This window comes from Anabrus simplex, chromosome 2 (assembly GCF_040414725.1).
Source record: "Anabrus simplex isolate iqAnaSimp1 chromosome 2, ASM4041472v1, whole genome shotgun sequence".
In the NCBI taxonomy this organism is placed as follows: Eukaryota; Metazoa; Arthropoda; class Insecta; order Orthoptera; family Tettigoniidae; genus Anabrus; species Anabrus simplex.
The window spans coordinates 1100349928-1100364996 of record NC_090266.1 but is presented as its reverse complement, the minus strand read 5'-3'; the positions used below and the strand labels follow the sequence as shown (position 1 = coordinate 1100364996).

The 15069-nt window shown below is 40.0% G+C and overlaps 1 protein-coding gene across 1 annotated transcript in view; it reads right to left on the bottom strand.

The window, feature by feature from the left end:
- LOC136863785 (RNA exonuclease 1 homolog) overlaps positions 1 to 12269 on the bottom strand; it is a 260407-nt gene extending 248138 nt beyond the window's left edge. The window contains exon 1 of the mRNA XM_068226090.1: positions 11986 to 12269. Coding sequence (XP_068082191.1) covers positions 11986 to 12085 — 100 coding nt within the window. The 5' untranslated portion in view covers positions 12086 to 12269. The remainder of the gene's footprint in view (positions 1 to 11985) is intronic.
- Between the last annotated feature and the right edge of the window lie 2800 nt (positions 12270 to 15069).

Here is a 15069-nt window from a genome sequence, read left to right as displayed (position 1 = left end):
CCTATGAGTACACTTATCCAATTGATATTACTCAGGCAATAGGATAGGGTCTAAGAGCCTATTCTATGATAAACCAACAAAATAAAATAAAACTTATCCATAGTGCAATACTGAATATCTTCTTCCTTCCCCTCTCCAATTGTTTGGGTTGGGTTGTGAAGTAAGGACTTCCATCTGTTGATATCCTCCTACCACTCCTGTTCATGCATAATACTCTTACAAGGAAACCCTATCAACTTTAAGTATCCGATCTGACTGAGATTTGGTACGACGACTTCAGCAGGAATGCTTTATTCAGCCACATCAAAATTAGATGCCCAGTCATGTATTTAGCACTATTTTGGGATGCCAAAGTTTGCTCATTTAATAAAGTAACCAGACGTCCCGTTTAACGGGACAGGACCGTTTTTCAACATGTTGTCCCAGCGTCCCGACAGATTTTGTCGGGACGCCCCTTTGTCCCGTTTTGTTAGAAAATGAATTTTAATTTTAGTCTCTATTTTTGTCAACATAATATTTTAAATTATTATAGATACTGAAATTCGTGAATGGCAAGGTACCTGTTTTTATGTCCATAACAACTAAGCTAGCTAAGAGTAAAGAGGGAATATAGGAGGTTGTGACAATATTCGTTACGAGCAACAACAAATATGGCAACTCTGCTACTCTGCCCGCATTTGTTTTCCTTGCTTGAAGCGAGTCCCGGGTTAATTCTCTCAACAACAGCAGTTGGAGTGTCGTATGATGCAGGATTAAAGAAGCCGAAACGAAAATGTATGTTCACTACTAAGTTGCAAGAAAGGTAAGTGCCTTATTAACTTAGAATTTATAGCAAATTTAATGCAATTCAACTCCCAGTAATAATGTATAGATCAGCAAATACTTATTTTCTATCGTAGGTACACGTTCATAAAGAAAACACTGTCCGATTGTGATTGTGATGTTCGTTGCACCATTTGTAACACCGAATTCTCTGTGTCCCATGGAGGGAAAGGCGACATTGAACAACATCTAAATGCAAGGAAGCATAAAAACGCAAAAATTGCGGCATCGTCATCCAAAAGTGTAACTTCATTTTTTCGGCCAACTTCAGCAACAGACCGTGAACTGCACTCGGCTGCAATTGAAGGAGCTTGGACTTACCACATGGTTGAAGAAAATCATAGCTTTCGCTCAAATGACTGTGCTTCGAAACTAATAAGAAATTGGTCTGAACAGAAATTCTCTTGCGGTCGTACGAAGTGTGAAGCCATTGTTGTGAACGTACTTGCACCTCATTCTTATCAAATATTGCAGAAGGAATTGAATGAAGTCAGGTTTGTTACAGTGTTTACAGATGCTTCTAATCATGGGGAGAAAAAGATTTTTCCTGTTCTGGTTAGGTACTTTTTACCACTACAGGGTGTCCGTGTTCGAATTTTGGAAATTGATGAACGTCCTGGCAAAACAGCAGATATTGTTACCGATTATCTGACTGACGTATTTGCAAAAAACAATCTTAACAACAAGATAACTGCATTCTGTGGTGACAATACTAATAGTAATTTTGTTGGGGCAGCACGTAAGGGATCCAGAAATATTTTCCACAAACTTAGGATGTTATTACATCATGATATCCTTGGCGTTGGATGTGCAGCGCATATAGTGCACAACACAATTAAGACTGCTGCTGAATGTTTACTTATCGATGCAGAACTTGTTATTCACAAAATATAGTACCATTTTCACTCATACACTATTAGAGTAGAATCACTAAAAGATTTCTGAAATTTTGCTGAGATTGAGTACAGGAAATTGTTAGGTTATAGTAACACCAGGTGGTTAGCTTTCATGCCAGCAATTGGAAGAGTTCTTCCAATTTTGGGAGGACTGATGTAATATTTTCTGAGTCAGGAAAAATGTCCAATGATAATGAAAGATTTTTTTTTAAACTCATTGGCTAAAATTGTTCCTCTTTTTTCTGCACAACCAAGCTACAACTTTCCACCAGGCAGTTCTCCAGGTAGAAGGTGAGTTAACAACAGGAGTTGAAGTAACCATGGCACTTTCTATGTTGAAAGTAAATATGACTCCAAAAAAGGAGAACAATTTTATCTTAGATGTTGTAAAATGTGCTTTGCATGAACTATAAGATGAGGGTAAGATGAAAGTAGAGGATTTCTAAAAAATTGCTAATAGTTTCTATGATTCATGTATTCAGTACTTAAAAGTCTGGACTGACAGATATGAACTATATAAGAAATTTGAATGGATCTTGCTTAATAATATCCTGAAATGGAATGATGTTGAAATATGTATACCTACGATTAAAATTGTATCTGGAGAATCAAATGTTGATGATAATGCTATTTTCAGTGAATATGTTTATGTTAAGCAATTTGCTACTGCAAAGAAAATCACTCAATGGAATAATGAAGGAAAAGAAGCCCATCTGAGATGGGTAGAAATGTTTCAGTATTTCTCTTCTCAAAAACTATCATTCAATACTTTTTCTAAGCTTGTAGAATTTGGGTTATCCTTGCCAGGTACTAATGCACCTGTGGAGAGAGTTTTTGCAAGTATGAACAAAATATGGACATCAGAAAAAACCCAATTAAAAGTTGGAATGCTGAAAGCATTGTTGCTTACCAAAGTCAATCTAAAATACAGTTGCTTTGAGTTTTTCAATTACTTGAAGCAAAATGAGAAACTTCTGAAGAAAATCCATTCTTCAGAAAAATATGTCCTCTAGGCTAACTGTATAACATGATGTAAAATGTATCTGATTTTTAGAGTATTTGCAATGCTTTAAATGTTCTGTATTCATTAGGCCTATTGTAATAATTCTGCCCTATGTTTGTAATAAATAGATAAACAGGCTTATAGTTTTCTATTTGCTTTAACTTATAGACCAAATAATACTTTTTTTTAAAGTCAGTTGATAAGTGTCCCGTTTTCAGCTTGAGAAAATATGGTCACATTACATTTAAGCACCGCGTAGACAGGAGTGAGCGGCGGGAAGCAGGTATAGGTGGGGAAGTAATGCGTGTGCAAGAGAGAAACAATGAGAACGTGACACATGAACTTGCCGACCGTCCCGCCTCTTGTTACACATCACCACAATATGCCAATATTCTCCGTAATCAATATCTTGATACAAGATGTTACATAACACATCATCTCTCTTTTCTTATTAATAAATAAATAGGTGATATAAATCAGTAGAATCAATACAATCAACACAATCAGTAGAATACAATCAATACAATGGAATACATATATTCAATTAAGTACATAGTCTTGAAACCCGACTGGTGGTCTTTGAGCTCTAGCGCTCGTTCTCATGTTAGATGCCTCCTGCTTCTCAGGTTCTGGTGTACTATTTTGGACTTCCACCACTGTGGGTGGAAGCTCCTCTTCCTCTAATGTATCGAAAGCTGTCCTACGACCTAATGTTGGAGACATTTGATCATGCCTCACATGCTCTAAGAATCTTCTGTTCCATCTAACAAAGTTTCCGTCTTGAGCTGGGATCACGTATGAACAGGGAAACACCAATTTCCTAACGACAGCTCCATACCACCGCATATCCCAAATCCAGACTTTGTCTCCATCTTGGAGAGGTGGAAGCATTCGCGACCCATTCAACTGATCAAAATATTGTTTGTTCTGCAGTTTTATTTTAAAGTCGTTCATTCAGAAATGGTTAAACTTCTGCTGAGATACCTCCTGGAAAGTCATTGCTGATTGTAAAGTGGATCGCACCCTTCTACCATACAGCAGCTCGGCAGGTGAGGGACCCGATTCTAATGGAGTGTTCCTATTTTCAAGAAGTCCCAGGTTGACATCACTGCATTTTGAAAAATCTTCTTTGCTATATCAACCACTTTCTCAGCACATCTGTTTGCAGGAGGCTATCTGGGGCTCAATACTTCACATGTAAATCAATACTGTACAGAGAATTGTTTGAACTCTTCAGACAAATTGGGTGCCTCCATCTGAATGGAGAACTAGAGGCACCCCATGATGCATGAATACATTTTACAATCGCAGTATAACCGCCTGGGATGTCAAACAATCTACATACACCAGTTCCAGGAAACGCAAGTAGTAATCTTGAATGACTAGGTACCATTTGCCATTATGTTTAAATAAGTCTGGTGAGACTTGCTGCCACGGATTTTACGGCAATTCTCCAGTCATTAAGTGTTTGGCATGGGGCTCCTGCCTGTTTTCCAAACACACACTGCACTTGGCTACAATACGCTCAATGTCCTTAGAGCATCCTGGCCACCACACAGACTCCTCACCCCGGCTTCGGCATTTACAGTCCCTGATGTCCATAATGTAATTTTTTCAGCATTTCAAGTTGAAATTTTTGTGACATAAAAATCTACGTACCTTTCATTAGCAAGCCTTTCACAATGTTAAGCTCTGATCTGTGTTTCCAAAATGCAGATGATTTTTCCCATTTATCATATAGAATATTTCTGACAATTTCTTTGCATTCGGCATCCTCTTCTCGTGCTTGTTTTATTTCTTGAAGTTTAGAGTCAGAGCATGGCAACGCTTGGACAATGCTATATGCAAACATCTGTTTGTAATCATCTCCACCTTCTGAAATGTGTGCCACGTCCAAGGGACTGCAGGACAGATAATCGGGAACAGTGATTAATTTCCCTGGGGATATATTTAACAACTAAATCAAAATTCAACAGACGCATTCTGAGTCTCGTATCTGCACAGGAACATCACATAGTGGTTTGCCTCCCAACAACTCTACCAGCAGCCTGTGATCCGTTTTTAATTAGAAGGATGCACCCAATAAATAAAAGGTCTTCATGGAACTGCTCCAAAATGGCTCCCAGCCCACATGAAAAAGAATCTACTGTAACTCCGGTAGGTAAGCCTTTTCTGTGTATCCTTAGAGTCAGGGACGATGTAAGAATACCTTTGACCTTCTCTCATGCCTCCTGTCGTACATGTGTCCAGACCCACTGGTGATCCTTGCTCAGCAATATCCTCAAAGGGGTGGTCAATTTGGCAAGATTCGGCATGAATTTCATTATATAGTTCACCATTCCAAAATACTGTCATAAATAATTTACTTTTTTTTTGCTAGGGGTTTTACGTCGCGCCGACACAGATAGGTCTTATGGCGACGATGGGATAGGAAAGGCCTAGGATTTGGAAGGAAGCGGCCGTGGCCTTAATTAAGGTACAGCCCCAGCATTTGCCTGGTGTGAAAATGGGAAACCACGGAAAACCATTTTCAGGGCTGCCGATAGTGGGATTCGAACCTACTATCTCCCGGATGCAAGCTCAGAGCCGCGCGCCTCTACACGCACGGCCAACTCACCCGGTAACAATTTACATTACTGGGAGGTTTAAGGCTTTGTATTGCCAAGACTATCTGAGGATTTTCTAAGGTCTGCCTATCCTAATACCCAAGTAAAACACTGGTCACTCCTTTCACAATTAAAAGCGATTTAGCGTATCCCAAAAATCGACTTGTTCCTTTGCCTGCAACACTTATAAAATGGCCTACTTATCCATGATAATGACATACAGCAATAGCAGCACAGCAAACCTTGTGACTACTGTTATATCAACAATTAGGACACGTATTCCACCTAGGAATATTAGATGGAGGTTGCCATGACGAAGTGCTGGGGCAATTTATAGCAGCAACATCAGCAGAACTCTCCTTATCTCTAATAACTTGCTGCTGTTGTTTCAAGCTGTCAGCCTGTCTTGCCAATTGTACAACCCTATTAAGATCCAGATTGTCTATCATTTGTAGTTTTTCCAAATGAGCCTGATCTAAGACACCTATAACAATCAGATCATGAATTAAACCGTCTCTCAAATTTTCAAACTGACATTGGTCAGACGGGTTGAGGGTAATCCCGTGTTTGTTAAGACTAATTCATGGAGTTGAACTGCATCCTCACCCTCCACAAGTATATCATCCATAAGATTAACAACTCCTGATGATGACGATGCTTGTTGTTTAAAGGAGCGTAACATCTAGGTCATCGGCCCTTAACAACTCTCTGAAGGCCCTGTAATAACATCTAGGTCATCGGCCCTTAACAACTCTCTGAAGGCCCTGTAATATTTGATGAATATCTCTTTTAAGAAACTTTTGAACCAGATGTGATCCCCATGGAGACTCTCTTGAAACAAAATCTGCCGAATGGGATTATAAATGTTGTGAGTTTATAGCTTTTGGGGTCAAAAGATCTGCCAGAAGCCATTAGGTGCGTCTCATCTTGTAAAAATGTTTCCACCCACCAAAATACCAAGAGACTTATCAACTTTTTTTTTTTTTGCTAGGGGCTTTACGTCGCACCGACACAGATAGGTCTTATGGCGACGATGGGATAGGAAAGGCCTAGGAGTTGGAAGGAAGCGGCCGTGGCCTTAATTAAGGTACAGCCCCAGCATTTGCCTGGTGTGAAAATGGGAAACCACGGAAAACCATCTTCAGGCCTGCCGATAGTGGGATTCGAACCTACTATCTCCCGGATGCAAGCTCACAGCTGCACGCCTCTACGCGCACGGCCAACTCGCCCGGTGACTTATCAACTGAGGGCAGCTGCCACCTTTCCCACTAGACATATTTGTTTAGCTGTTTGAAGGCCACACATATCCAAACCCTACAATTTTTGCATAGGACCACAACCATAGGTGCACACAAAGGTGTAGGTTCCTCTACTGGCTCGATTATGCCCTCCTTAATCATCTTGTCCAGCTCCGCTTTAACTCCATCTCTTAAGGGTATTGCCACACAACGGAGTGCAGCTATAGCAAATGTTTTAGCTTTACTGCTCAGTCTGACTGTATATTCCATTCCTTTCATCATGCTAAGTTTCTTAATAAACATGCCAGGAAATCTCTTAACGATATCAAGTCCAACTTCATCTATATTTAAGTTGAATAAGTTTAATTTCGAAAGGGCCTCTCTGCCTAATAGAGGACAAGCTTGATTCTGAACTACATGTACATTCTAAGGTCTGCCTATCCTAAAACCCAAGTATGACACTGGTCACTTCTTTCACAATTAAAGGCGATTTAACGATACTGCACAAGTTCTTATCAGTTTTCACTGGCTTAAGGCCAAGTTCATTAGATAAATCAGTACCCGTAACAGGGACATCAACATTGGTATCACCGGGCAAGTTGGCCATTCGGTTAGGGGCGCGCAATTGTGAGCTTGCGTCTGGGAGATAGTGGGTTCGAATCCCACTGTCGGCAGCCCAGAAGATGGTTTTTCATGGTTTCCCATTTTCACACCAGGCAAATGATGGGGCTGTACCTTAATTAAGGCCATGGCCGCTTCCTTCCAACTCCTAGGCCTTTTCTATCCCATCGTCGCCATAAGACCTACATATTTTTGAGCAATTTTTATGGGTAGCTTCCAAGACTCGGAGTTCAATTCCAGTACCATCCATTCACCAAAATAATCATTCTCTTCCAGCTGAGACTGGCTATCTCGTATCCCAAAGACAGACTTTTTTTTTGCCTACAACACATAAAATGGCCTACTTATCCACAATAATGACATACAGCACTAGCAGCACTGCAAACCTTGTGACTGCTGTTATATTAACAATTAGGACACATATTCCACCTAGGAATATTAGACGGAGGTTGCCATGACGAAGTGCTGGGGCAATTTATAGCAGCAACATCAGCAGAACTCTCCTTATCTCTAATAACTTGCTGCTGTCGTTTCAAGCTGTCAGCCTGTCTCGCCAATTGTACAACCCTATTAAGATCCATACTATCTATCATTTGTAGTTTTTCCAAATGAGCCTGATCTATGACACCTATAACGATGAGATCATGAATTAAACTGTCTCTCAAATTTTCAAACTGACATTGGTCAGCTAACCCATAGAGATCATTAATGAAATAATCAAGAAGTTCCCCCTCCATCTGTCTTCTTTTGAGAAATTTATCTCTTAGGTACACAATATTTGTCTTAAATCCAAGAAACTTCTCAAAGTCCGCCTTGACATTGTCATATTAGCCACTATCTATCTCATTCAAACCGAAGAACTTCAACTTGTCTCCCAAACAACAATATGATAGCATGTCTGTCAGAATACTGTTCACGTCGTGACTATCATCTTTTTTCCCTGCACATTCCTTTCCAAACTTCTGAAGTGCTTGATTTCATTTTAAAAATGTAATTATTGTGGAAAGGTAAGCCATTTCATAAATTTTATAATTTTGTAATTGTTAGAATACCATCTAGTTCAGGGAGGCCTTTAACTTTCTTTAGTAGACTACTGATCACGCTGCCACGAAGAGAAGTGCAGATGCAAATTCACATGTCAGTAAGGTGTTGAAAATCCGGGTAATAACGTACATATAAGTCTTATGTACTGGTTAGTTTCATTTTACACCATACGAGTTGTACTTATTCGCATGCAATTCACTTCAAGTGCTAGAATGGCAAAGATAAAGCCATCTACAGCTGTAGAATGAAGGAACAATTATTTCATAATTTGGCAACAATATTTTTTCTGCAGATGGTCATAGCTTTCTGAGAAATATGTGAAATGAAAGCGGCAGCAGATAAAAAATGTCCATTCAACAATTTGTAGGTCATGACAAACTAGTGGTATCAAGAATATCAGTAGATTGCACAATATCTTAATAATGGTAATATGTACATGTTATGTTATTTTGCTTGTAAAAATTGCATTTATTTTTAAATGACTGAAATGAACTGAAATGATATTCTCTCAGGTGTTCTGTGCCTATTATCAGTATTATTATTATTATTAGCTGACATTAATTGTATTTACTCCATTGAGAGTTAAAGGAAATGAGGACAATGCACATAAATACCGCATATATATATATATATACATATACATGAGGATTGGGGCAAAAGTGATGGCAACTTTTTTTTTCTTGTAGATATGTGAACAGATCACAAACACAGATGTGTCGTGTGGAAGTTCTGGAGGCATAGTATGTATGCAGAACAACAGATAGCTCTGTGATAGCTGGTAGTAGCGCAGCGAGGGCTGTTGGTGAGTATCATGTGAGATGGAAGTAACCCTTACTGAGCAGCGCGCTTACATCAAAACAGCCGTTCTCCGAAGGAGAAATGCAATGGAATGTCACAGTGAATTAGTGGAAACCGTACAGTAGCACGGTGGGTAGGAAAGTTTCAGCAAGGACGTGTGTCAACCAGTGATGAGCAACGTTCGGGATGACCTGTCAGTGTGCAGACCGACGTGGCACGTGCCGTCATCGAGCAGCTCCTGGATGAAGACAGACAATGGACACTACTGGAGTCAGAGAGGGCAAGTGGCATCGAGAAACGCACTGTCCACAGGATATTGCGTAATGAGCTGCAACTGCGCAAAATTGCATCGCGGTGGGTACCGCATGCACTGACAGAAGTTCAAAAGTGGGTGCGCTATGCAATATGCTCCGACCACCTTGCACGCTGGCAACAGAGCGGCGATCAATTCTTGTCACGAATAATCACCATCGATGAATTTTGGGCCACGGCATACGAACCAGAACTGAAACGTCAGTCGGCGGAGTGGCGACATGCTGGATCACCAAGGAGGCAGAAGGTCAGTCAGAATCCTTCCCCAGTCAAATTGATGGTGATCATCGCGTATGACGTCAGGGGTGTCATTGTTTGCCACTTTGTTCCACATGGCAGAACAGTGACCGCACAGTACTACAGGGACTTCCTGGTGCGACAGGTACGACGTGGCCTTCAGGAGACGCGTCCGGATCTTGTGGACAGTGCAATAATCCTGCACGACAATGCAAAACCACATAAAGCAGAGTGTGTAGGGCAGCTACTGTGACGTTGGGGATGGGAAGAATTGGAGCACCCACCGTACTCTCCCGACATTTCGCCCTGTGACTTTGATCTCATTCGAAAAATTAAGGAACCACTACGTGGTAGGCGATTTGCAACACGAGGGGACAATGCTAATGCTGTGTGCCAACAGGTGACCCGATTCACACATGGTGCGGCAAATACTGAAGCAGATGGTATTCAGCGCCTCCCACATCGTTGGCAGCGTGTGGTGTCGGTAGCAGGGGACTACTTTGAGGGTCTTTAGGGCCAGGTTTGTCATGTCAACTTTATGTGTACTGTGTTGTCATTCTTTTGCACCGGGAAGGCCATATTGCCCTGTATACAACAGTAATAAATTAGTGTGTTACGATATTTCAGTGCTATTTATTGTCCACACATGTAGTTAACACCTTGTCCTTTCGTCTGTAGGCCTATATGTCACATTTTCCAACCGAAGTGGTATCTTCAAGAAAAAAATAGTTGCCATGACTTTTGCCCCAACCCTCGTATATTACTTCATATTTTTTGGGTCATTTTCCCACTAATTTTAGGTTTTTCTATTAGTATTGTAGGTCTTTTATAGGTCATTTTTTCAGCTGTGATATTAATCACCAGACCTAAATACTGACAGTGTTTGTCAGACCCCAATGTGGTATCCATGTAGGAGAAGTGTGGTGTTCCAGCGTTATAAGTTATGAACCACAAGGTAAAACTAAGCAAACATGAAATGATTATTGAGACTCTAAGCACTGGATAGTAAGGAATCATAATGCAAAACATTTTCATGTTGCAGTAAAAAATGTGAAGTATGGCCAAAAAAGCAGGAGGAAAAAAAACAAAACAAAAGATTACCATGTGTATCTAGATGTTATAAAAGAAAATGTACTGCAGGCAGTGGGGTCGTGGGTCCCTGGTAATTGTAATGAACACATACCTCCTCTATAACCAATTCCAGACAAGATATGCATCATTTAACATTCATTATAATGTCCTTACACTTAAGGAGCAGTTAGTAAAATTTTACCGTAAGGGACGTTAAGAAGGATTATTACTGTTTACAGATTCTTGTGTCAATGTAGAGAACGTCAAATAGCATAATTTTACGGCAAATATTAAGGGGAATTTTGTACAGTTTGAATGTAAGTTACTGTATATAAAGTGAAATTTTTTTCCTGAAGTTCCATTACAATAAAGGACAGAAATCTGCCTCTCTGCATAGTTCAAGAAAGCTGATGTAATATACAATTCCATAATTAAATTGTTATTTATTCTTAGAGCAACAAGTTTCCAAAAATAAAAAAAATAAAAGGATTCTGATACACTTTTCCACCCATTTCATGTATGGTCTTGAGAGAAATAGCCTTACACTACTAATACTTCTCCAGACATCTCCAAAAAAAAAAAAAATAGGGTCTTTCACATCGACCAGACTCATAAAAGGGGCAGGCTGTTTCTTAAAAAAAAAAAAAAAAACTGTGGACGGTAGCATTTTGAACAGGATCTTCAAGTGCAGGGCTGATTCTAATAAAATAACGCGCTCACATGATCTTGACTAAATTATTAATACTTCTTCCCCACACCTGAACAGAATTTGAACTACTTAATAGGCTTCACTGACAGGACTGTTCATTAGAATGTAAGGAATGGACCTACCACGGAAATAAATAAGTAAACAAAAAGTTAACAATTCAGGATCATAACAATCAGGAGACTTACAAAGTAAAATAAAAGGGGAGTGATGTCTCACGAAAATCCTAATGATTATTCTTTAGTTAACAAATATGACCGGGCGAGCTGGCCGTGCGGTTAGGGGCGTGCAGCTGTGAGTTTGCATCCGGGAAATAGTGGGTTCGAACCCCACTGTCGGCAGCCCTGAAGATGGTTTTCCGTGGTTTCCCATTTTAACACAAGGCAAATGCTGGGACTGTACCTTAATTACGGCCAAGGCCGCGTCCTTCCCATTTCTAGCCCTTTCCTATCCCATCGTCGCCATAAGACCTATATGTGTCGGTGCGACGTAAAGACAACTGTAAAAAAAAATGACATTGTGCAATAACAAGAATAATCGCGACATTGACGATAACAGTCACCTTCATATGAGTGTACAGAACCTTATAACAAGGCAATAACAACTACTATACACATTACTAAAACGTTACCTTTCTTAACATGACGGAAATGACAATAGGGTCTTTCACATAGACCAGACTCATAAAAGGGGCAGGCTGTTTCTTTAAAATAACCTGTGGACGGTAGCATTTTGAACAGGATCTTCAAGTGCAGGGCTGATTCTAATAAAATAACGCGCTCACATGATCTTGCCTACATTTATACTTCATCACGTAACAAAAATGTACGATACACAAGCATAAACCATATATAAACACATTTTGCACTGAAGACTGAAACATAACATCCACATTATCAAAACAAAGTACCCCTACTCCCATATTTCACACCGTTGTTCATCTGTCAACAAATAAGTACATAAACCATGGTACCTTCAGCTCTCATGAAGGTCATGATATCAAGGGGTACCGGTACTTGTATATATATATCCAGAGATGCGTCGTGACCAGCTGCTTATCTTTCTGGCTTCCCGTATATCAGGTTTGGTTTCTTTAGATTGTAGAACTTCTGTAAAGTAGATTACCCATGTTGCCATTAATGCTTTCATGGCCCGTAATTATAGACATGATACTGTATAGGCTTTTGGGCTTAGGCATAGATATCAAGGATAATTTAATAAAAAAACACCTATTCAATACTTTCCACGTTTAATGTGGTTATTATATACATGATTTTATGTAGACTTATTTGGTCAGGTACATGTTTCACCCATTATTTTGGGCATCTTCAGCCTGAAAACAACCTTTAGGTCAAGGTTTGGGACCTTTTTAACCAATATAAACATACCAATATATACACTATATACAATATATACATTATATACAATATATACAAACATAAGTTAATACAGTTAAGTTTATTGGTCCTAATCTATCTAATATGAAAAATGTCCAAAACTAAAATGGATCTTCTTTTCGGTAAAGAGGATTGCATATCGGCGTTTATATGACCCCTGTTACGGAACCACATTTATTCCATGGACTGCCGTGTCATATCTTACTGGCATATCTATGAACATTACAAGTGACACAACACTGTTTATCTTGTTTGTGTAATCTTTGGTTGTGGTGTTGATCATGGCGTACAATGTATCTCTTGGTCAGTGCAGTGAATTGTAAACTTGTTTTATGTAAATAAATTGGAGCATTTGTGTTAAATTGTGTTAACGTTACATTATAAGCACTTTTCTCAACATCTGGCGACCGTGACAGGACTAGTTTCCGCGTAAATATGGCAGAAATTATGAAATTGAAAAGTGAACGAACACAATTGCGCCGATTGTTTACACGTGCTGGCAATGACTTTGAACAGAAGTTAAATGCAGAACAACCCACAAGAGAAGAGGTCTCCGCAGGATTCAAGATCTTCGAGGACAAAGCTGAACGATTATTCGTGCTCGATGAAAAAATTCGTGATGTTTGGTACGCCGGAGAGCACGAAGAAGAAGAAGAGATCGCTGCCGAATACGAAATCATGGAGGGATACCGCGAAAGGTGGTTAACCTTAAAGACCAGGTATGAGAATTTTTTGCATGATGACACACTCAGTGACAATGGGGCAAATAGTATTGCTAGTACTAGTTCTAGTAAATCCAGGAGTAAAAGAAATTTAAGATTGCCGAAATTAGAACTTAAACAGTTCGATGGAGATGTGCGCAACTGGATAGCCTTCTGGGGGCAGTTCAGAAAGATACATGAGGATGACGAAATCGAGGAAGAGGATAAATTCCAATACCTTTGTCAGGCTACTGTACCCGGGACGTCAGCTAGAGAACTCGTGGAAAGTTTCCCACCCTCAGCTTCAAATTATCAGAAAGCTATAGAGCAATTAAAATCGAGGTTTGCAAGAGATGAACTTCTGATTGAGATTTACGTTCGTGAACTCTTGCAATTAGTACTTCAAAAGAGTAGCATGCTAAACGATATAAGTCTACGGAGTCTTTTTGATAAACTGGAGACCCAGTTAAGGGCACTAGAGTCACTAGGGGTTACTAGCGATAAATATGCGGCAATGCTCTACCCGCTTGTAGAATCAGCACTACCAGATGACATTTTGAAAGCATGGGAGCGGTCTCGTATGTCGCAGGCATGTAAGAAGGGTGACCAATCTAATTATCTCGAGACACTTTTGAGATTTTTGAGACAAGAGGTAGAAAGTGAAGAACGTCTCCTTCTGGCTCGTTCTAATTTCCTAGGTGGCTGTGGGAGTGCATCGCAAAACAACAAAGAAAAGCTACCGACAGCAGCAGTAATTTTCTCGAGTGAAGAGAAAAGGGGTGATAGGGCATGTATTTGGTGCGATAAAGGGAACCACATGTCTCAGGACTGTTTTAAAGCTAGAGGTCTCACTACAGAGAAAAAACAAGAAGTTTTGAAAAAGAAAGGAGCATGTTTCCATTGCCTCAAGGTGGGCCATAGTGCAAAAAAGTGCAAAGTTGTGCTCAAGTGCTTGATTTGTTGCAAGGGGCATCACACTATTATGTGCAAGGGTTTAAAGGATATAATTCCAGTCGATAGCAGCAAGAAAAGTTCAGTTGAGAAAGGAAACGAACCAGGTAGAACAGAGAACTTACTGTCTCATCAAAAGGGTCAGACATTGTTGCAAACTTTGGTGGTTAAAGTGTCGGTGGACAAGGTTGTTAAGTTGGCAAGAGTGTTACTAGACTCGGGATCTCAAAGATCATACATCACGAAGGACAGTGTTCACAAGCTTGGGCTGAAGAAGATAGGGGAAGAGACGTTAATACATAATCTGTTTGGTGGAGTAGAGACAGGGCGAGAAGTGCATGGTATTTATGAAGTTACTCTTAGAAGTTTAGATGACAAATTTGAGTGCACCATTCCTATGTTGGACCAACAGAAAATTTGTGATTTTGTACCCCGGCTTGAGACACAGCGGTATTACCCAGTGCTTCGAAACCACAACATAATCTTATCAGATGTAGGCTATAATGTTCCTGAGGTAAAGATATTACTTGGGGCAGACGTAATGGGGCAACTGCTAACAGGCTGCAGATTAGTTTTAGATGACACGATGGTTGCTCTCGAAACTAAGCTGGGCTGGACGGTGATGGGGCAGCGTAGAATATTCAGCAACTGCAATACAGTAACTGA